This window comes from Phasianus colchicus, chromosome 1 (genome assembly GCF_987193195.1).
Source record: "Phasianus colchicus chromosome 1, bPhaCol1.hap1.1, whole genome shotgun sequence".
Classification (NCBI taxonomy): domain Eukaryota; kingdom Metazoa; phylum Chordata; class Aves; order Galliformes; family Phasianidae; genus Phasianus; species Phasianus colchicus.
The window spans coordinates 50368747-50390875 of record NC_143436.1 but is presented as its reverse complement, the minus strand read 5'-3'; the positions used below and the strand labels follow the sequence as shown (position 1 = coordinate 50390875).

Here is a 22129-nt window from a genome sequence, read left to right as displayed (position 1 = left end):
GACATGAGAGAGAGTTGCAGTTTTACTAACTCTACATTGTGTCTTTTGGGATTAACGGCTAACAAGGAAAAAATGTACAACAGCTCTGATCTGGGAGTACCAGCTAGGCAGCAGATGCCATTCTGGAGGCCTCAGCAAAACTTCCTGGAGAAAGTCCCTTAATCCTGCCCAAACCCTGTATAAACAGCAGTATTACTGTCTGGCAAGGATTTGGATAGCTGAAATCACAGATGGGGAAACTGAAGTCCGGTGTACTGTGGCTTACCCAAGTTGCACACAACCTAAGCTGAGATGAAAACTTGTGTTTGCTGGTTCTTATCTTCTGGAACATGCTGACTCCCAAATCAGAGATCATGTCCATGTAGCATGTCTGCAGAGCACCAAACTTTGATAATAGAAGCTGTTGGTAAAAGCAAAACAAGCAATTTTGTAAGCCCTCTGGGCTGGGAGTACTACACCAAGGCCATCATCAGCATCCCACTTGTTGCACTCAACTAGCACTTGTAAGATACTTCTTCAGTTTGTTTTGACAGATGTTTCAGGTCTTTACAGCACTTAAATAACATGGCTTATCTCTAGTGGAGCCAGTTCTCACACTGACCAGCCAGCTCCTATTCTTCCATACTTTTCTTTTGATATTTAGTTCTCTGAGAATTGTGGCACCAGTCTAATCAGGTTGGTGCTGACAGAGGCTGTTACTTCACCCTTGAGTTGGCCAGGAACTAATTCCTTAGATAAAGTCTGACTAACCCTTCTTCTCCTTGGCTGATGCATTTCTGATTCCTGAAACCTTGCAGATCTTTTCTTGCTGGTTACAGAAAAGCAGCTGTTTCTTTGTTGGTTTTGCACTTTTGATCTTTCCTTTCTACTTTGGCTGGACTGTTGAAATTCAGCTTTTTCCTTCACTTATTGATTGATGAACACTCAACTTGAAGTGTGTAGCAGGCTAATTAATCCTAGCAGGGATTAGGTGAGACTTCTGGGAGCTTGAAGATTCTAGATTCTCAAACAGGGGGAGATTGAAGTTTCTAGATGTCTCCAACAGTGGGATATCTGTGATTCTGTGATCTTCCAAGCTAATGGCAAAAACTCCAGAATACAGTAACAACAGTATCAACAGATACAAAAACAGATACAAAAACAATACAGATCAACAGTAACAAAATGTCATCTTTAGAGCCTTGAGTAGATCTTTTGATTTGGTGTTGGTCAAGGTCTTGATCCCTAGTCAAGAATCAGCATATTGGAGGCAGCATCAAGGTTTTTTGTACACAGTCTGAGAAGAATGCCAGATCTGAATATGCTCAGAAGACCAAACTCTTCCCATTTCTGTGGTTGGAGTGAGAGTGCTGGAGAGAGATCCTTCCCTACCTTGTTTTTTGAACAAGTTCTATGGTGGTGTTGGATTCCCTCACGACCTACCTGCTGGCGTTCCTGGTGGGACTGCTGGGAGCTGTTAGCCACACAGGGGATTCCTAAACCCCAGTGCTGGAAGTCCTGCCAGCTCTCCCTCCCTCTCTTCTGTTGGCCAAAGTGGAGTAGCTCAGTCCTGTCTCCTCCTTCTTGTTCCCAGGAATGACCCATGAAGATATTGTGCAGGAATCTAAGAAGTACTGGCAACAGATGGAGGCACATGCCAGCAAACCAACCAACAGCATGGTAAGGTGCATCTCAGGCTTGCAGCCTGGTTTTGCTCCTAACTGTTCGAGCACTTTTTCTCACTTTTCCTCCCACTATTATGCCTTGTGCCTAACAGGTCCCAGCAAACCAGGCTGGCCATAGAGGAGGAGGACAGCTGTGAGCTTTCTGTTTTGCAGTGCTTGTGATGATCTTTGCACCTTGTTTATCAACATTGTATGTGCTCAGTTCAGTGGTGGAGAAAAGCCCTCAGAACAGAGAGGGCAGCACACAGAGAATGGTGCTTCTTGCAACATCTTGCTAGTGAAACTGAGAGACTTTGGGGGTCCTGTCCACACAAAGGGATCAAAGATGTCCTGCTGCCCTTTAGTGGCCAAGGGATGATATGGCAATCTGGAAGGACTGTAAGAAATAACTCATGATCCATGGGGCTGCTCTTAACATGGGAGTGTGTGGAACTTGTGGCTTAGGTACTGTTGGGACTGGTCAGAAGCCTTGGTGGCACCTTGACAGGGGGACAATGTGAGCTTTGTCTTTGCTTTGTTTCACCAGTCTCTCAATATAGGAAAAAATGTTTTTGGCTGCACTTGAAGCACAGCCAAGAGATTTCTCTGGAGGGGCGTGTTTCAAGCAAAGAACACGTCTTTGTTTACTTTATTCCAGCTCACTAGCTATGGGTGGTGCCACCTTACCCTTTCGTTCCTCCAAGGAGGTGTTCTGTAGCATAGGAGCAGAGCCCACCTAGTGAGGTTGATTCCTAGCCCTGAGATTGAACTAAAGCAGTTTTCTGTCATTAGAACAGTGATTTTCTGTTCCTTAGTTACTTTCAAAAGGTAAATCTGGTGAAATTTATAAATGTTGTGCCTCCTGGCAAGCTCTCAAGGGTAGGCACAATCCTCTCCCCTGCAAAATGGTGGAGAATGTGTTGTGAATCCATTTTATTCCCATCTGACAGCTTTCTTCCCCTTCTGGAGGCCTAAACCTACTACTACTTGGCCTGTGCCTTACTGTCAGGGCAAGGGTGATTCACCTCTGTTTGGGACCTCCCACCAAGAGTTTCCTTGTACTACTGAATACAGCTTCTGAGCGTCCTGGAAGAAAATGCATTGTAGAACAGAGGTCTGAGTCACTCACATTGTGTATGGCAGCTTTTTTTGGCAAGCCACCAGAAATATTCTGAAGGCCAGGGTGCTGCTGCTGGGAAAAGTGGCTGTGATCAGCGTGGGTTATTCCACTGGGAAAGACTCAGGTGACTTGCAGTGATGATCTCAGTTTGCTGTATGCCCAAGTATCTACTGGTTATGCTGCATGAGATGGAGTCATCTTTGAGGAAATGCTCAGCAGCGTACATCCATATTCTGCTGTCATGGTCTGAAATGACAGGGGAAGAGGGTGCTGACTGAGGAATGGGAAACAGCAGTCAAGAGTAACCAAGGTCACTAGGCCCCAAAGCTGTCTGACTTGCCTAAGTAGCTTGTTCTAGCCTGTCAGGAAACTGTATTTTTGGTCCTGAAGGTATGAGATACGTTCTTACCATCTGTATTATGTGAGAAATGAAAAATCTGGATGGTTCCATCAGACAGAGCTGCCTATGCTCTCTTTCTAGCCTGGCATAGAGGCGGAGACAGATACCTACATCTCCACAGGGGAGGAAACTAAGTATGAATCTGCAGCAGTTTGTGACAGTAGTTGGATCTATCTCAGCAGTCCCTGCCCCATGGAGAATGAAGTCTAGTGACTGGTTCTGTCCTACCTGCAATGGAGCTGCCAGTGTTTTCCAGAAAGCTCTGTCTTGTCATTCTCTGTATAATGTTGGGGTAAAACAATATCAATGGACATCTGTATTTTTGAAGCCTTGCAACATCAAGTTCACCTTTCACTGGAGGTGCTGCTGTTAGAATAAACTAAAGGCATGGTCAGAGCATGTCCACTGAAGCATGTGAGCTCTAGATGCTGAGTAAGGGTTTCATTTCTGGCTGCTAGGGCTTGCAGGGGCAGAGGCTGAGAAAAAGAAATGCCAGCGCTGTTACAACAGCCATCAGGGGATTGGCAGAGAGCTATATTTTCTGGGTCTTATGGGCAGTGTTTCATACTGATGGTCAATACAAAGTCTGGTTGTGCCCCACACATGCCTGATGCAGAGCTGGATTTACCCTGAGCCCTTCCAGGACTTCAGTTTGTTCAGAGGTGAAGCAGCAGCCTTGTTGGTACAGTCAGAATGTGCTTACTAGTGGCACCATCAATTATCTGTGGGACTTGGCAGCCTATCACGGGGTAGTGAGACAGTCAAGTCAGTCAGACATCTCTGTTTGCAGTAGCAGACCATGGCTTGGGAATCAGCACATATTCAGGCAGAGGGCTCTGCTCTGGGATGAGACACAGGCTTGCTGCTGAAGACCCTGGCGGCAGGAATAATGTATCTGTTGAGAGATGTTTTCTTTTGCTATTATGTTCCCCAGTTCAAGCAGGCTAATGTGACTCAGAGTTTTCTCAGTGTCCTTCCAGCTTTTGAAGTTGGCCTCCTGGCAAAGACAACTTCCCAGGACTACTATAAAAGCAGACCTCTTCTTCCCATCGTCCAGTGTGATCCATGCTTGCCCTGGTGCCCTCTGGTCAGTGGAAGCAATGTTCTTCCCAGGGATTTTGCAGCAGCTTTGTCACAAGCAGTCAGTTGGACACAGCAGCTGAGGGCTATCCAGTTGTGAAAAAGAGGCAGACAGCATACAGGCACCTGGCAGCTGTGATGATACAGAAGATCTAGTAAGAAATGGAATATGATGATACTTCTTGCTGAACACTTGGCAGGGAGCTCATATGTAGGCTGCAATGGGAATAAGCCCCGTGGCTGCTGATGAAAGAGGCAGTCATTCATCAGGAGAGACAGTTGTAGGTAGTTGGGAGTTCTCAACTCCCAGTGCATCCCAGGAACTGAGAGGTGTAAGCCCTTGTTTTTTCTTTTTTTTGAGGGCTGTTTTGTTTCACCCCACTGGCCAGCTGCAGAACTGCCACACAAACTAGTCCCAGAATTAGCAACTTCAGCAGGGAGAGGAAAGGATCATCCCTCCCTGTCATAAGGGAGACTTGTGCCTAAATACAGCTCGCTCAGGTGACCTGGGCTGCTATGTTGTTCCCCAAGGGCACACGGATCCTCCAGATAGCATTTTAGTATGACTGAAAAGACTTCCTGTAGCTGAGAGACATGCATGGCAGTGCTGGGGCTTTGCTTTTTGCAAATCCTCAAGTGGAGAGCTGTTGTGCCAAAGACTTTTATTTATTTGGTTGCCATGGTGCATAGCTAACACTATATTGCCTGGCTTTAGATCAAGGGGTGGTACCACAGCCGGAGGCACTTTTGCCTGGCTTGGTCTGCTACAACCTCATGTGATACTAATTTCCACACTGCTGGTTATCAACAGCCTGCCAGGTATGTGTCTTGCCTTTACAAATACAATCATGTAGTGGCAACAGCAGCAGCTTTGATTTTTGTTTTACTCCTAATCCCCTGGGAGCATACATGCCCACTGGATTATTGACCAGCAGTTGGTAAGACTCCCATGACGAAATGCATAGGGCTTCATTTTGTCACAAATTTCTGAAAAAGCAGCTTAGAGCACCAGAATTACCTGAGAAACATATTCTCTCTCTCTTCGATCTATTGTGACTTCTGGAGCCACTCAGTTTTTCCTTCTGCTGGTTCAGTAGATTTGAGCTGAGCTTTCTGGCTGTGCTGCAGAATGTGTTTCCTGGTAGATTATAAGGCAGATAGCACTGGGCTGATAAGAGCCAGTATTCCAGCAGTACTGTCTTATTATTTCAGCCCCATAGGTATGGTGGGTCAGTGGCAAACTGTAATTTTCTTTAAACACCAAATGGAGATTAAAACTACTGCTGAATTGCCACATTTGAGAGCGAGACACCTTACTGCCTTCTATGATATCCCAGACCTCAACCCTGTTGATGCTGCAGCTGGCCACTTTACTGTGTTCTTGGTGGTCACCAGCATCAGTGAAGACGAACAGATGAACAAGTCATATCGCAGATGCCACCAGAAAGGCCACCTTGCAGGCAAGTAGGCCAGAATCAACACTGCTTTGCAATAGAGATGGTGGTTCTCCAGAAGTCCTTTTGCAGTGAGAACCTTGCAGTCAGCACAGGCAAAGGTTACCTCTCTGGATAGCTTTTCACAGAGCCAGAGAGTCTCTGTCTGCCAGATCTGCTTTGAAAGACTGGATCTGACAGATGCAGAGTGGTAACCAGTAGCTTATGTAGTGTTTCCTGGGAGATGCTTTGATTCTGCACCTCCCTGCATTTGCTGCTTTCCTTTTGCCAGATGATGCATGCAGGATTGACATTACTGCTGTTGCTGGCAGAAGCCAGCTCCTCTGGGACACTGCTTGCCTGTCTGTTCCTTATGAGATGCTCAAGATTAGAAATGAAGGCATGGCAGCTGTGGGAGCTGCTTGTGTGGTTAGCAGCTAGTGAGCTGCTTACTGATACGTTACTCTTGTGCTTCATGGTTGGCTCCATCACCAGGATGTTCCATATACCCGTGCCCAGAGCTGCTGGCTTGCAGTCAGGTTTGGTCTTTGGTTTGGAAATGAACAGGAGACACTAGCATTGTGTCTGCTAGTGATGGTATAAAGTTTAAATGACTTTTCAGAGATTTGCTGAGATAATGCAAGACAGTGGTGATATGGGACTTGCTTAGATTGTTGGGTTTTTTCCTGCACAATCTGTTGGTCATAATCCCAAAGCATCCACTTGTGATGATGACAGGTAGAAGGCCAATTAAGCTAAGTGGCTGAGAGGATATGAAGTGTGGGTGTTTATGGTTGTACCTCTGTCCAGAGATTGTAATTAACTGCCTGTGAAACCCATAGTAAGGGAACTATGAGGGATGGAAACCTGCCCAGAAATGGCTTTAAAAACTATTAACAAGAGGACCCAATCTGATTTTGGTGTTTCGAATGCTCAGTGTAACACAAACCTCTTGGTCCAGAAGCAGCTCCTGCCTCGTGTCACAGCCTGGCTTCCTCCCCAGGGGATCCTCTCTGTGCATAGCAAGGAGGATGTGGGTTGCCCTCCCTGTGGGGAAGCAGGGATTAAGCACTGGGGCAACTCTTGCAGAGCTTGTCTGTACATGGAGGTATGCTGCAGGGGTTTGGCAGCCAGGCCTGGTCAGTGCTGGAAGTTGCCAGGCTGGCTGTGCACTTGGCCAGAAGTCAAAATGCAGGAAATCATGCTGAAGCAAGCACTAGTTTCACTCCCGTCTGGTATTTCAATGGGCCACTCTGGTGAAGGAGAGCTGGGCTGTCTCTTTTTAATCAACTAGATGCTGGAACATGGGAGCTGCCACTGTGGCATTTTAGGGCATGTGTTTTGGCTCTGTTTGCCTGAGGTGCTGGTTCTCTTCCCCAGGCTTCACCCCGGGCTCCAACATCAAGCACCTTTGACCTCCAGATGAAATTTGTGTGTGGCCAATGCTGGAGAAATGGACAGCTGGTGGAGCCAGATAAAGACCTCAAGTACTGTAGTGCCAAAGCCCGCCACTGGTGAGCAATGCAACCTCCTCTTCTTCCCATCCCTCCTGAAGGGCAGGAATTTCTCCTCTTACATTCTCCAAGGCTTCATTTGGCATTGTTGGAAGAGGTTGTAAGGTTTCCTAGCAGCCTCTTTGTCCTCAGGGTGTTTTATAGTGAGCGTTGCAGGTAGCTGTTTTCCAGTTTCCAGCTCTCTTTATTACTGCATGTATCTGCTGCCAGCACCATGCATGGTGCATCACAACCAGACTCTTAATCTTAGTGCTTGCAGTCCAGCTCCTGCGATTCCATTTCCTCCAGCTGCTATCATTACTCCTTAGCAAGGTCACTAAAATAGTTCTGCTCTGCGCTTGTTTATACTCTGTGCTGTTTGAAGATGTCTGTCATGTCACTATTAGCAATTAATCAAGGCGTTGTATTTCTTTTTAAATTAGTTTCCTTGGCCCTTTCATTGCTTTTGTTGCTCTTCTCTGACATAAGTCTTGTCTGTTTGTACCTCCTAGTTACATGGAACCCATTGGGTTTGATAGAAAGGGAATATTGGCTGGAAATAGGCCATTGGTCCATGGAAACTGTGTCCCCTCTCACCCAGGCAACTTGGCAGCACAGGATGGAAAGGTTTATAGGACATCAGTTCCCAAAACACAAGCCACATAGGTACAGTTCAGCATCCTATTGCAAATGTTAAGACCTTTGATGAAAAGAGACAGAGGCAGGAGTTGCTGCAGGAAGTGAGAAGGAAAGGATTACTTCTTGAAATGGGAAGATAACACCTCTATGCAGCTACTGAACAGAGCTGGGGCTTTTGCCCAGGGTATTTCCTGGTGATCACTTGCTGATGCTGCCTGAGTATTAGTACTTAATGTTCATAAGACAGTGCTTGTAATGACTTGCATTTCTGCTGTACCTTTCAAGCAGAAAAGATTCCCAAATGTTTTCCATGGATCTTGTTGCAAAAGAATTGGCTGTGTCAAAGGGTGGAATGCAGCTGTTTAGTAATCCATAGTGATGCCACACAAGACGTGGGGGAAACTTCTGTGGCTTTACAAAAAAATATATCCCAGAAAACATGTAAGAAGTAGAGGGAGAAATCCTCCTAAACACCCTTCTTCTGACTCCTCTGCCAAAGATGTGGATATCTAGGAGCAGGTAGATAGCAGCAGGGACAACTGGAGGGTCTGGTCATCACTCTCTATTCAAGAGATCTCTGAGGAAAACAAAGCTTTGTTTTGCTCTTCCTTTAATCTTGACTGATTTATTCTCTCTTCCTTAGTTGGACAAAGGAACGTCGAGTTCTGCTGGTGATGTCCAAAGCGAAGAAGAAGTGGGTGTCTGTCCGACCACTGCCTTCCATCCGCAACTTCCCACAGCAATATGATGTAAGCCTCATAAATGACTTGGCCAAGTGCCCCTTTCCTCCCACCATTGTGCGGTGCTTTGAGGCATGCTCTGTTGTAGACCTGTCTGGGAAGCAGGCACGTGGTATTGGCTGAGGTGTGAGAACAGGACAAACTGAAGGCAGCAAGGTCTCAGATGCATCCAGAAAAATGGTGGTGCAGGAAAAGGAGCAGCACTCATTTGAAACACTCAGTTACATACGTATGCAAGTTTCCATCACTGTTGTTAATGCAGTCACCATCTCTAGAACTGATTGGCACAGGGTTTGGAGATGAGGTTTAAGGCTTCCCTTAGGTCAAGGTTTCTCAGTGTGGGTGAGAGGCGAGATGGAGTACTGGGGAGAAGCCTACCCCTGCCTTTGCTGTGTCTGGGCTGCTGTCTATTGTGAAATTTGCCCAAATTGTGTTTTGAAAGCTGAACGAAGAACTCAACTAAAAAAGCCTCATGCTATGAGGAAGACAACAGATATCCAACCTCTTCCCCTAGCTCCAAATATGGCAAACAGTTATCACTCTCACCCTCTCTTTTCCTTTCTCCCTAAAAAGGAAAAGCTCCTCTCCTTGCTGCCCCATGGGATCCCCTGTATCATGTGCAGATGGAAGGTGAGGCCTTTGGCACTCTCCAGTTGAAGGCCCGTTGCTGGAGGCTGGGAGGGGGCAGCAAGAGATTACTATGGTTGCTGCAGTAGGAGATAAGGCCCCTGTGAGTCGAAGGTCACACAACAAAGGCAGGTTCCCATAGGCCTATCTTTGCCTGCTCGGAGATGGCTGGAGAATGTGTCACCTTTGGGGCCAGCAGTGTGACCAGCATTGTTGGGTCAGTCCAGGTTGGTCCCTGCTATTTTTCCCCAGGGCCAGCTGCATGTGGAAAAGGCACTTAGAGAGGCCAGGTGCTGAACTGAGCTGCCTCTGTGTTTATAGGGAAATCTTACCTTTCATGTCATAGGGAGCTTGAGGAAAAGAGGCATGAGTTAATGATGTATGATGTGTCCTGTTTTGTGACCTCTCCTGTGTGCAGTTTAACACCCTTATTGTTTTTTTGAGTCCATTTTCCCCTCCAGCAAGGAATGTTTGTGCAGATGCTAATTTTTGCTCTCTGTCTTTTAACAGTTATGTATCCATGCACAAAATGGCAGGAAATGCCAGTATGTGGGCAACTGCTCCTTCGCCCATAGTCCTGAGGAGAGAGACATGTGGACCTTCATGAAGGAAAATAAAAGTGAGTGTGGGAAATGTGGGCTGTGGATGCAAGGTCTGTTCAGACTTATTCCTGACAAGGTGTTACCCTGGCAATTCCCCAGAAAAGCTTCAGTGGCACTGACATCAGCTGAACTCCATGCAGCTTTGTGCCCATGGGAGCAGAGTAGGACCGGTGGAGGGACCGTATTGTTTATTCAGACCAACAGCGAGCTGGGGAAAAAAGATTCTTTGCAATGCCCAGTTTTTCAAGTGCTTACCTAGCTCTGGTGGGAGCTGCTGATAAGCTCGAAGGATTTCCTGAAGGTTGTTCAGTTTTTGTGCTTGGATAGAGGGTCTTTCTCTGCTGTGCCAAATGCTATTGTTTGTTGTGGTTCAAGAGCTTTTGTTACTGGGCCTTTTTTAAGCACATCAGACCAGTTTGGGTGTGTTTGTTCGAGCATGAAGGTGAATCTTCAAACAACAGCCATTGTTTCAGTTTGGAGCAATTTGCATTAATTATTCCCCATTACCTTGAGTTCTTCAATTACCTATTTAATGAGGAGTAAATCACTAACTCATTGCATTTAGAACGTCACACTGCTATCTGTAAATTCTTATTTTTCCATGGCCTATTTCACAAATTGATCTTGAAAAGGCAGATATGCAGTCAAATCTTCCAGCCAAAATTTCTCAGCAGCATCCCAAATGGGTTTTAAACCAAAAGCACCAAGTCACATGGATTGCACTCCTCTGGGCAGGGTTTGAACTCTGGGGCAGGCTATCACTAGGTCTTCCTCCCCTCCCTAGTGCTTCCTGTGGCCAGCTTGCTTATGGGCTCTCCTCCTCCTTGAGCACTGAGGATGAAGTGTAGGCTTAGAGGAAGGGGATGGAGAGAGGAAAGGGGATCCAGCCCCTGCGTTTGCTGTGGCCGCAGTGAGAAGCCTGCTGGGGTCAAGCAGAATCAAGCCTGATGGAGAGTCACCTCATGGGGTGAAGTCCACGGGGATCTTGGGGCATCTTCTGTCCTTCCTGAATACTTTGTGTACCTGCTGTCATGGATGCCCCTTGACTCGTAAAAGACAGCTCCTCATGACAGGTTGGGAGATGTAAATTAGCTCCTCTGCCCACAGCTCTTATCTGGGGAGGTGACACTGAGCCTGCTGAGCACTGGCCTGAGCTCTGATGGCAGGAGTTGCTGCACTGGAGAGGGGAGGAAAGGGCTGCCCCACCATTCATCCTTTTCTTGTAGTTTGTGCACGGTGCGGGAGGTTGTCTGAGTGACTTCACGGGTCGCCTTTGTGCAGTACTAGATATGCAGCAGACCTATGACATGTGGCTAAAGAAACACAATCCTGGGAAGCCTGGAGAGGGAACACCACTCACTTCGCGAGAAGGGGAGAAACAGATCCAGATGCCCACTGACTATGCTGACATCATGGTAAACAGCTAATCTCTTGTCCTTCATCCTTCTCCTTCAGTGCTCCAGGTATAAGCCAGCAGGGGCTGAATTGCTTTTCTGGGAAAGAGCCTGTGCTGATGTAGGTTAAATGGACAGCTTGGAGCAGCACAGATGAGGTGGGAGGGGATTTACCTGGGGCAAGAAGGCTTTGCAACAGCTTTTCTGTTAATCCTCAAATGAGTAGGCATCTACCTTGTGCTCCCTTTTGCACGGGCTCAGCCTCTCCCCAGGATTCCTGCTCCTGGGGAAGCTGGGAAAGCCACTGCTGGCCTGTGAGAAAAGAAGTGGAACCTTGGAGATGAGCTGTGTGTAGAGCACAGAAACCTGAGAAAATCAAAGGCAGGTGTGTCTCCTTAGCCGAGGAATGGTGGCTGGGGAAAGTGTTTGTGCTCCTGAGGGGTCTTGTGCTGCCTGAGTGCCTCACAGTCAGCTTGAGCTGTGGGTAGACTCAGAGCATCTCCTCTGCTCGCCTTCAGCAGCAGCGTAATGACCAGAAGATGATGTGTCAAGGGAGAGTGCAAGGTCTTAGAGTGAGGTGAATATCCAGGATGCTCAGGAGGGAGATGGGAAGAGGTGATGCCAGCATAAGGAAGGCGGTGAGTGTGAATATTGATGCGCTAACTGGCCTTTTGCCTTTTCTGCACCCATTAGATGGGCTACCACTGCTGGCTCTGCGGGAAGAACAGCAACAGCAAGAAGCAATGGCAGCAGCACATCCAGTCAGAGAAGCACAAGGAGAAGGTCTTCACTTCAGATAGTGACTCCAGCTGCTGGAGCTATCGCTTCCCTATGGGCGAGTTCCAGCTCTGTGAAAGGTACCATGCACACGGCTCTGTTTGATCCCAGAAGTGACGACTACCTAGTGGTAAAAATACATTTCCAGACACACAGCTTCAGAAAAGGAGAGCAAGCTTCAAGTCTGCCCTTTGTAGCCATAATGTGCTCAGCTCTCGGTCTGCTAAATAGAGTCTGCTTGGCTCAATTCTTGGGGGAATCCCAGATGCTTTATTAAATTGTTTGAATGGCTCACGCCCTCTGAATCAGTGCCTTGAGGTGCCTTCAGAAGGCTTGTGATGGTTAGAAATGCCATTTTGGTTAGAGAGAAGGCTGTGTCTCTTGTGGCTGCTTTAGAATTTCCTGGCATTTCCTCTCTTGGGTGGTGGCTTCTTCTTGTCCCTGCTGGTCCAGCTCTAGCTCACACCATTTCATTCTTTTGACTGAGTCTCCTCATAGGTGCTGCTGTTTCTGCATCCAGCTTCTCTCTTTGCCTCCCTTTGGCTGCACGCAGGTTGTAGAAGAATCACCTCCCCCTTAGCAGGGAGAGTCTGCAGCCAGTTTTGGTGTCCACCCAGTGGAGTCTCAGAGAGCTCAAACCCCCTGTCCCAGTGAGGGATCCCTGCTGACAGTGCTGCTTGTGCTGGCAGGTTCCAGAAGAGCAAGGCCTGCCCCGAAGGAGAAGAATGTCGCTATGCCCATGGCCAGGACGAGCTGACGGAGTGGCTAGACCGCAGGGAGGTGCTGAAACAGAAATTGGCCAAAGCCCGCAAGGACATGCTGCTCTGCCCCCGGGACGACGACTTCGGGAAATACAACTTCTTATTGAGGGATGGTGTATAGTAAGGGCCGGGGGGGGGGAGAGCCTGTTGGCTGGAGAAATGCAGGGCGGGTTTTCTGAGTGAGGCAGTAGCAAGGCGAGCATCCGTGTCTCGCAAAGAGAACTTTTTCTTTTCTTTCGTTTTAAGATTTTGAGATGATGATTTATTAGTGGTGAATGAAAACGTGAATTTAATTCTCCTTGGCCAGCGAACGCCATGCTCACTGAGTTTGTGGTCCATCTTCTCTCTGTTATTTCCCCTAAATTCTCCTTTCTCTCCATCTTTTTGTTTTCACTGTCCTTCATTTAATGGAATGGATCCAGTCTGTACTGGGATGTGAATGAGAATTTTTCCTTATCGTTCCCCTGCCCTTCAATTGGGACTGTGGCTGCAGAGGTCAGGAAGAGAGAGCTGAGAGAAAGGGCTAGACATCTGCTGAAAAGGGGACCATGAAGTTCATGTGCTTCTTTTCTCAGTGCTGCAGAGCAAGCATTGCAACTGGCCTGCTTTCTTGGGAGTTCAGTACCAGAAGAACTGGGAATTGAGATGCAAAGAAAAGCCACAAGATGTGGCTTAAAACATCTGGGTTTACACCCCTACTGATTATATTCTGCTGAGGCATCAACTGGAGCTGAGGGGGGTAACAGCCATCTAGTAGAAAGAGTGCAGCTAAGTGCAGCAAAGTAATTACACTTTTTACAATGGTGGGAACTACATTGTAAGAACCTATAGACTGTTTTGGCTGACTGTAACCAGGAAACAAGTTGGTGATGCCTTACTAGATGTCTTTCTCAAGTGTGCAACATGTTTTTGGAGTGGGTGGTTTTGGTTTGTTATTTGTCTGGTCTGACTGGTGCAAGTAAGACAGCAAAGTCATCTAGGAGGTGTACTGGAGACTTTGATGTGCCATGTGTCACTATACTCCACACAGCAAGAACATTCAGGAAGAAGGCTGTAACCAAAAGGAGTCTGTATTTCTCTATCTGCTTGTGTCCAGGAAGGAGGCAGTGAGGTTCCCTTCTTGCTCTCTAAGTGGTGCGTGTTGGTAGTTACTTAGAGCTAAGCTTTATACTGCACCAGCAGATGATGAGTTGATGGTTGGACTAGATGATCTTAATGGTGTTTGCCCACCTTAATGATTCTATGAACTGGATGGGGATTGAATTAGAAGGACACCATCAGGCAGTATGGGTGTAATGTGGAGGGCCTGGCACTGGTCATGCTTTGCTGATGGGAATTCAGCTGGAAGCACATTTACAAGTGCTAAAGGTCCAGTCCAGACTCACTGGGCCTCAGCCCCCTGATGGTTCTCCATCAGGGCTGAACCTCTGGCCAAGATTTTTGGTTTTCATGGTGGCAGCAGTGAGAGGCCTCATTCTGTATGCCAGCCTTATTCTTTCTGGTGTTCCTATCCTGTAAGTAGTAAACATGTCTTATCCTGAGCTTCCCTCTCATGTCTCCTACATCAGCTGTGCTCTGCAGTTTTGTTTGCATGGATGGCATCATCTTGTCCAACACAAAAGCATCTCCTTCCCTGCCTTCATGATGATGTCTTTTTTGTATACAGGTTCCCAGAACAGCAAGCTGAGAGCCCTCGGGGCTGGCAGACAGCATTGTATCCATGGCAAATACAATTTGGCTGTGTTCCACATGGTGCTTTGGCATTGTTGAGTCCCACTTTACCCTGCCTGCTTCCATATCCTTCGGGTTCCCAGCTTTGACAAAGATGGGACATGATAATAATATGCAGGAGATGCTGTGGGAACAGCTGGCACCTTTCTAAACCAGCCTCCAGGTAGCTGCATCAGCAGCACTGAGATAGTTATGGCCCGGGAGCAGAATGTGCTGCATGCTGGTCTTGGGTCTTTCTAGTAGTATGATGTGCCCCAGATAAGCCACATGTGCCTCTGAGCTTGCTTCCTCACCTGTAAAAACACAGAGGGGGTCATTGTTTTCATAGGAGGTTCCCTTCTTGGCTGCACACCACCTTGAGATCTGCCCTGAAAGGGGCCTGGGCTGTAGCATCTGATGAAACATGAGTGGCTTATGGTAGATCAGGGAGATGAGGGGATGGAAGTAGCCATTTCCAGCTCTGCCCATATGAGAGGTGAAGGATGAGAGCCAGAAGAATCTGCACGGATGGAGAAAAAGAATGACCAATGCAATATCAGATATGGCATTTTTTGAGAGCTAAGGTACTGTGTCTTCTCTGCTCTTTGTTGTTCAGATTGTATCTTCTGCTGGTGCTCCTTGTGCTGCTCAATTTTATGAATAGAGAAGGAGAGGGGAAGTGATAGGCACCAGCTCCTGGGTTATCTTGTCCTGCTGGGCAGAGATGCCAAGGAACTAATCTGGACTGGGAAATGTTGGAATATGTTTTTATTTTTAATACAAATCTGCATCTCTAGTGTGATTCAAGCGTTCGCTGAGCTGTGATTTCTCATACAGTAACTTGTTTTAGGTTCCAGAGTGGGTCATTGTCCCCTCTCCCTGTCTCTGCATGGGGAGCTGAGCTGCTCAGTGGGACTGAGATGGGGAGAGGCCAAGCATGCGTGAGGGGAGGGAGGCCCACGGTCACGGGTGTTGCGTTGAGTATCTCTTTTTGTTTTCCCTGATATGATAACCTGGTCTGTGGTGTTGCAGTACTTTGTCACCAGACTTGTTTTAGTGTGTATATATGTGACCCCTCCCATGAAGCATATATACACAGGTATTAAATATATCGCTCTATATAATATTATATGTGTGTGGTATCAAAGGAATCTTTTTAATGAGGGTAAAGGAAAAGGACTCGGGCCAGGAAACGCAGCATCTCCATTTAAAATATGAAGGCTTCTATTTGGATTAGGGAAAGGGAAATAACAGAGGGGAGGGTTTTATATAGATAGTATAAATTCTGAGATGGGGCAGGTGTCCTGTTCATGCTTTTAAAACCCCCTAGGATGTCCTTACAGTCCCATCTCAGTGAAAGGGTATTATACTGCTAATTAGCGAGTGAAGTTTTCACAATAAGGCTTTGCTTATATTATCTAAAGGGACATTGTAAAAGGCAGGAAGCTTCACACTTGGCTTCCCAGGCTCACTTATTGAGTCAAGAGGTTTTTCTTCAGCATGTTATGTACTTTCAGTAGAAATGCTTGGCTCTCTCAGCTCCACAAGAGCCCCACAGGTAAGTTGCAGGGCTGCTTTAGCAGTGCATTCGCAAGACCCTCTGATAACTCTCTCTTTTATTCATTCTTCTGAGGGAAGAAGAAAATTTTGCAGTGTGGAACCAAGTCCAAGGGTTATTAACAATGCTTTGATTTTATAACATTAGAAGAAAATCTCACGTCCTGTAGAATAATCACACACACAGAGTAGAGACTTTGATTTAGATCAGCTTGTTAAATGCTGAAGGACTTGGTGAGAATCTCTTCCCAAATCCTTTGGTAAGGGGTCAAGGTTAAAGTGATGCTGGTGTGAACCTGACCTTTACGAGGGGAAGGAAAAACAAATAAAATACCCTACTTTGCTTGTATGAAACTGTATGTCAAAAACAAATGGGTTTTAGCATGTGAAAGGAAAAGATAGCAAGGGGATGCTGCAGTTCTGAGCTGGGTAGTAATGATTTCGAGTCCTTTAATATGTCTTTGTATTAATATAATTTAAGAATACCACGCTTTACTATTAAAAAAGAACTTAGTATCTTTCATAAGGTCTAGTATCAGGATAATAATGTAGATGTTTTAACAACATTTTTGTTTTTGTTCTTAAAAAAAACAACAACAGAAAACTTGCTTCTTTTAGCCTTTGTAATAGAAAATAAAAGTGTGCACTTTAAACCCTCTTCTGACACAGTGTGTGTTTGCATTTTTCAAATAGCCCACAAAGGCTTCTTATCCAGGTTCCAGGTTTCCTTGCTGTAAGGAGGGAAGCAAGGAGAGTACTTCTGGCATTGGATCATTTTTGCTTTCTACCTTCCTTCCATATAATCTACTGCTCATCTTGCCAAGTAGAAAATTGTGTACATCTTTACCAACAGATTCTGCAGTTCACCTCAATCTAGAGATTGCTCTGCTGTGCAGACTGCTCTGTTCAGCTGGATCAGCCAGTTGTGCACTTTGCCAAGGAAATGCCCTTATTCCCATCCCAAGTCACATACAGCTCAAGCCATGAAAAGTGTTGGTGCAGATTCCCCCTGGTGGGATGCTGTGTGAAGGTCATACCTGGGGGACAACAGCAGTATGGAAACATTTATTAATAAAACTTTATTTTTTCCCTGCCTATACATCATGATGCAGATGAAGTGCCAAAACTGAAAATGGGACAAAGACAAGGGAGTCCCATGGAGGCACCCTGCTACTGCTCTACAAACTGCAGGAGTGACTAGAAGGTCAGACTCAGTGAGACCTAAGGAGGGGAGTTGATAGACATCTTCCTAATGTGCCCGGATGCAAGCATGACAGCTCAGGACCTTCTGGTCAAAGGAATGCAAAGGAGAGGATACAATATTAGAGTGCAGGGAGAATGAGATGGGTGCATTTTTAAATGCATTGACTGAATATGTACAATATGTGAGGCATTTGTTTTAGCCTCCACAGACAACTGAGACCCTGCTGGCAAGAGTGATTGTAGCCTTTCCAGTTCAGTGGAGACCAAAACTGTCAAACTGTGAGGCAGACAAAGCATAGGGAGAAAAACAAAAGTACTAACTGCAGTGTTTTCCTGGCAAACCTGAGCTTCAGCTGTAAACTCCTCACTGAAGAATAGCAATGTACACTTTGAGGAGGCAGGAAAAGGAGTGGTGGCTTCACCCTCCCAGGAATTTCAGCAGACATGAAGGCAAAGGGGAGAGCACAAGTTCAGCCAGGAAGGATTTGGGTCTGATGGCAAAATGAAAGGAGCTAGGGAAGGGACCTTCTCCTTGAGAGGCAAGAGAAAGGCTGCCTTTAATGCTACGATGCAGCAGTATGGCAGAGGCAGTTTGCCTTCCAAAGTCCTTAAGTTGCAGATGGAATTCCTAAGCAGTTTTGTGACTGAGTCTGTCTTCCCACACTACAGGGAAACATTTCTGGGCAGTGACAGCAGGTGATGTAAACGTGGTCATCACTGTTGATTGTTTGTAGCCACCATTGCAACCAAGAATGGGAGTGTGTTGCATCATGCCTGTGCAAGGAGAGCAGCAGATGGTTTGTGCCCTGAGGGAGCTGGAACTTGTTGAGGTGTGTGGGTTGATGGCCAGAGAGGAGGGCACAGAGTAGGTAATGCTGTAGGGCACGTGGTGAGGAAAACATTGGGCAAAAAGTGATGTGATAAATAGTAAAGGAGAGAGGCAAGGCTGGATGGAAGTGACTGGTACGAAGGGAAATGGAGGAGGAAAGGCTGCAGGAGTGCAGGCTGGAGCACACAGCTATTTGGTGCAAGGCAAAGGAAGATGCAGAACAGATGGATAGGCACCTACAGGGTGAGTCTGGGCAGAGGTCTTCTTTCCTCCTGGAAAGCTGTGGGTGCTGCTCAGGAGCTCTGTCCTATGTCTCAGCCAGCCTCATTCCTTTATCCTCAGGATGGGAGGGGAATGGCCAGAGCCCTCTGTTCCCATTAACTTCTCTCCCTCACGCTGGCTGGATTCTTGCTTTCTGCTTCTCTGCAGTTCCCCCTCCTGGCAGGAGCAGCAGGTCTCAGTGCCCCCAGGGCAGGAGTGTTGTTTCCCAAAAGCAGATCCAGCTGCTTTCCCCAGAGCAGGGAACAGACAGGATGACAGCTCTGATTTACTCAGTGCCCTCTGCAACAGCTCCTGAGATTGCCCTTCATGAGTGCTCCTCTCTGTGTTTTAGCTTATGGTTAGCAGTTCCCCAGAAAACTTCTTTTCTTTTTCTTCTTCTTCTTTTTTTTTTTCATGAGAGCCTTGTGAGGTACAGACAGCAGTGTTCCAGGAAATAGGGTTATTTGTTATTATCTGGGATAATCCTCCCAAAAATGACATTTACCAAGGATTGAGATGGAAATCTCTAAACCCAGATGCCAGAGTAGATTTGGCTTGCTTGGAACCGGAAAAACACTCAGTGCTGGAGGTGCTTTTCCATGCATTTCTCTGTGGATTTCCTCTCTCTGATTTAGTTGTGGGCCTTCAGTAGTGCTGGGGCCCTCCAGGCGGATGGTCAGGGAGGATGAAAAGCTGCATACTTTCTGTAATTGAATACTAAGGCACGCTCCCCTGTTTGTACCCCAGCAAAGCTCAGCAGCAGAGACAGAGAGTCCTAGTTCCACAGGGGTGAGATGGCCTCTGTTTTCCGCAGCCGAATGGCTTGAAGATACCTACAAAGTTGCTGGATGTGGGGATCCAGTGCAGAAGTGGATTTTCAAGAGAGACTCAGCAGATTAGATTGTGTCCTGTTAGAAAAGTAGGCATTTGTATCTTGGCTTTTGGTGATCAACTATAGCCAAGCTGTCCAGGCTTCTTGTGAGACTGGCTATTTTCTTTCAGCTCGTGTTCTTTCCCCAGACTCAAGCTAACTCTTATCTATCTATCGGTTCTGACCTCTTGGCCCACAGCCCTGCAGGGCTCCTTCTCCTACCAGGGGTAACATAGCTCCTGGGAAAGGTGAGTGAGTCTGGGATGGGTTGGCCAAGGGATGGCTGAGATCACTTACAGCCAGCCTCTCTCTTTTGAGAAGTGGCTGCAAGAACATGCATCTTCCTTGCTATCCCACCCAACGATCTTCCACGGACCCTGGCAGAGGCCCAGCAATTGCTGTCCTTGGATTTCCCCATCCTTCCTTAAACACCTTTGTTTTTTGTTGCTCTTGGCATCTCCTGGGCTATGCCTCCTGCCAAGGGTCTGATAAAGCAAAGGCTTGGAGAGCTCCCAAAGCCAGCTCTGCCCAGGCTCCCCGAGTATTTCTGGAACAGGGAAATGCATAAAAGCAGCTTTAGGCGTCCTTCCTGCGCAGGGCAGCACAACCTTTGATGACCCTGAGTCCTTCTCACGTTATCTCCCTGCCTAGCACCTACTTTTCTGGCATATTACACCACACAGGGAAGGCCACGTGCAGAACAACAAAGATGCCGTGAGCCTGGCTGCCGTGTGAGCGCCCCAAGAGGTGGGTATGTCTTGGCAGCAGGGTGGGAAGGAAAAACTCATTAGATTTTGGCACACATTTTGAGAAATTAGTTTTTAGAAATACTTTTTCCCTCAGGCAGGAGATGTAGGTGATTCCTTCTGCTCAGCTGTGCTGTTTGCTCAGGGGTTCCCAGTGCTGTTGATAGGACTTCAGGAGGTGCCCGTCCCAATGCCAGCCCTGGCTTGCAGAGAAAGTGAAGCTGCTGGCTGCCTCCAGCCATGGGCTGTATCCCTGCAATGGGGAGGTATGGGTACTGAAGGCTCTGCCAGGGCCGGGCCAGCACCAGGGGATACAAATAGAGTGGCTTGCAGCAGCAATCTGTCCTTTCCCAGGTACATGAATCACTCATCAGCCCTCCTCCACATGGGGATACAGGCACACGTACATGTGAATGTATGCAATGACCTGTCTGGGGAAGAAGTGGCCCATTAGAAGGTGGGAAGGGGGTTCAGCATAATACCTCATCAAACCTGCCTGTCCATATCCCACATTGCTACCATCAAAAAGGGTTTTATGCATGCATTTCATGCACCTGTCCACTAGCAGCAGCATCTTGAGACTATAGAAGAGACTCCAGGATGTGGGCAGACATTCTTTCAGAAAGGCCATGGCAAAATTTATCCTGCCAGTCCCTGCCAAAGTGAAAAAAGAACACCCACTAAGCCCAATGCACTATGCAAATAAATAGTTAAGTTCCTCAGTGGAGGCTCTCATTGGAGCACAGTATTTATTTGTCCTAGGAGCTAGCACTGGAAAAAAAAAATTACGGATGTCTGGAAAGAGGCAGTGACTGACCTCTGGCAAAGGGTTTGCTTGGGCAGGAGAAGAAAGAGGAAACCATTTACCAGGCTGGGTTTGATGAAAGAACTGGGGCTGGAGCCTCCACCCAGACCACGGGGAGTAGGTTTGATCTGCAAGACCTGCAAGGGAAGACCATGTGAGATGATATGGAAATTTCCAAATTTCCAAATGGCTGTGCTGCCAAAGTGGATGCTCTCAAGTGACTGAAAAAAGAAAGCTGTTTCAAGAGCAGCAGGGCTTGTAAAGCTTCTAAGGGTTTCTACAGACTTTTATCCTTATTTCTAGGTATACCTCAGAGGAGCAGCAAACCTTATCTGTCACCTCAAAGTCCTCTCAGTTCTGCTGGCTTCTGCCTGTACCCACACTATTGCCTGCCAGGGGCAATATGTGCTTTGGGGTCTCAGCTACCAATACACATGCCCCAGGTCAAACAGAATAAAAACCAGCAGGTTTTCTTGCTGAAGAGTCATTCATTTGACTTTCTTCTTCTTAGCTTATCTGTCCAGTAGAAAAAATATATTTAAATATATTTATCCCTTTGTCAAAGTGGATAGTGTGTTCTGGGTAAGGGAGGGGTGAATAGATGGATAGATAGATATTACTGTTGTGTAAGCTTCGCATCCTTATCAAATCAGACAAAAATATTTTTTATTTTCTAAGAGGAAACATCCCATTGGATTATTGAGCCAAGCTTTCATTTCATTTGAGGAAGCTGAGATAGCAATTAGTAATAATAACCATTAATGCTGCACTTTTGTCAAATATCCTTGCTGCTGGTGGGCTCCCCATAAGCTGTGCTCTCATAACACACAACTAAGCTCCCTTATGAAACTGCGGCCTCACAGTGTGCAGCCAGGTGCTGTCACACAATACAAGACCCATAGAGACAATTTTCAGGAGTTTCTGCCCAAGAAGGCACCCAGGCATGCCACTGTCTCATGTTTTGGGGCTGAAATTGTGAAAAACTGGTATGAGGGGAGGCAGCAGAAAGGCCACTCCAGAAGTACTGCGGATGTGGCCCTTTGAAAAGACCGAGGGAGCATTCCTGGTGCTGAGGGAAAGTTGGTAACATTTAGATCTGTACAAGGAGCCTTCTCACCCAGCTCCTTGCAATAAGCAGAGCTGTATCAGAGAAGTCCAAGTGCACAAAATAATTCCTTGGAGTCTCAGGGTGTCAGGAAGGCAGATGACCCCTGCAGCAGGTGCTCTGCAATTCCTGGTGCACTTTGGGCCTGTAAAAAGATTCCTGCAAAGAGAGCAGGAGAATTAGGGTTTTAAAATGAATGTATCCCTAGCTTCTGCAATTTAAATAGTTGTTCCTGGAGTCTGGCTCTCTGTGTCATGTTCAGTGTACCCTTCTCTGTGCCACCCACTTAGAGCCAGTGCAAGTTGACTGTGGCTGGTCAAGTGTGTGAGAAAA

At 46.9% G+C, this 22129-nt stretch overlaps 1 protein-coding gene across 11 annotated transcripts in view; it reads left to right on the top strand.

The window, feature by feature from the left end:
- The window catches only part of ZC3H7B (zinc finger CCCH-type containing 7B), a 47010-nt gene extending 28656 nt beyond the window's left edge, over nucleotides 1-18354 (top strand). For 7 of the 11 annotated variants that reach the window (XM_031600246.2, XM_090141788.1, XM_090141758.1 and 4 more), the window contains exons 17-23: nucleotides 1574-1659; nucleotides 7057-7190; nucleotides 8452-8557; nucleotides 9686-9794; nucleotides 11059-11192; nucleotides 11865-12028; nucleotides 12638-18353. In XM_031600246.2, the coding sequence (XP_031456106.1) occupies nucleotides 1574-1659; nucleotides 7057-7190; nucleotides 8452-8557; nucleotides 9686-9794; nucleotides 11059-11192; nucleotides 11865-12028; nucleotides 12638-12830 (926 nt within the window). In that variant the 3' untranslated portion in view covers nucleotides 12831-18353. Of the gene's footprint in view, nucleotides 1-1573; nucleotides 1660-7056; nucleotides 7191-8451; nucleotides 8558-9685; nucleotides 9795-11003; nucleotides 11193-11864; nucleotides 12029-12637 lie in introns of those variants that run through there. The other 4 variants (XM_090141794.1, XM_090141763.1, XM_090141749.1 and 1 more) reach the window with 3 other exon arrangements.
- Nucleotides 18355-22129: the final 3775 nt, after the last annotated feature.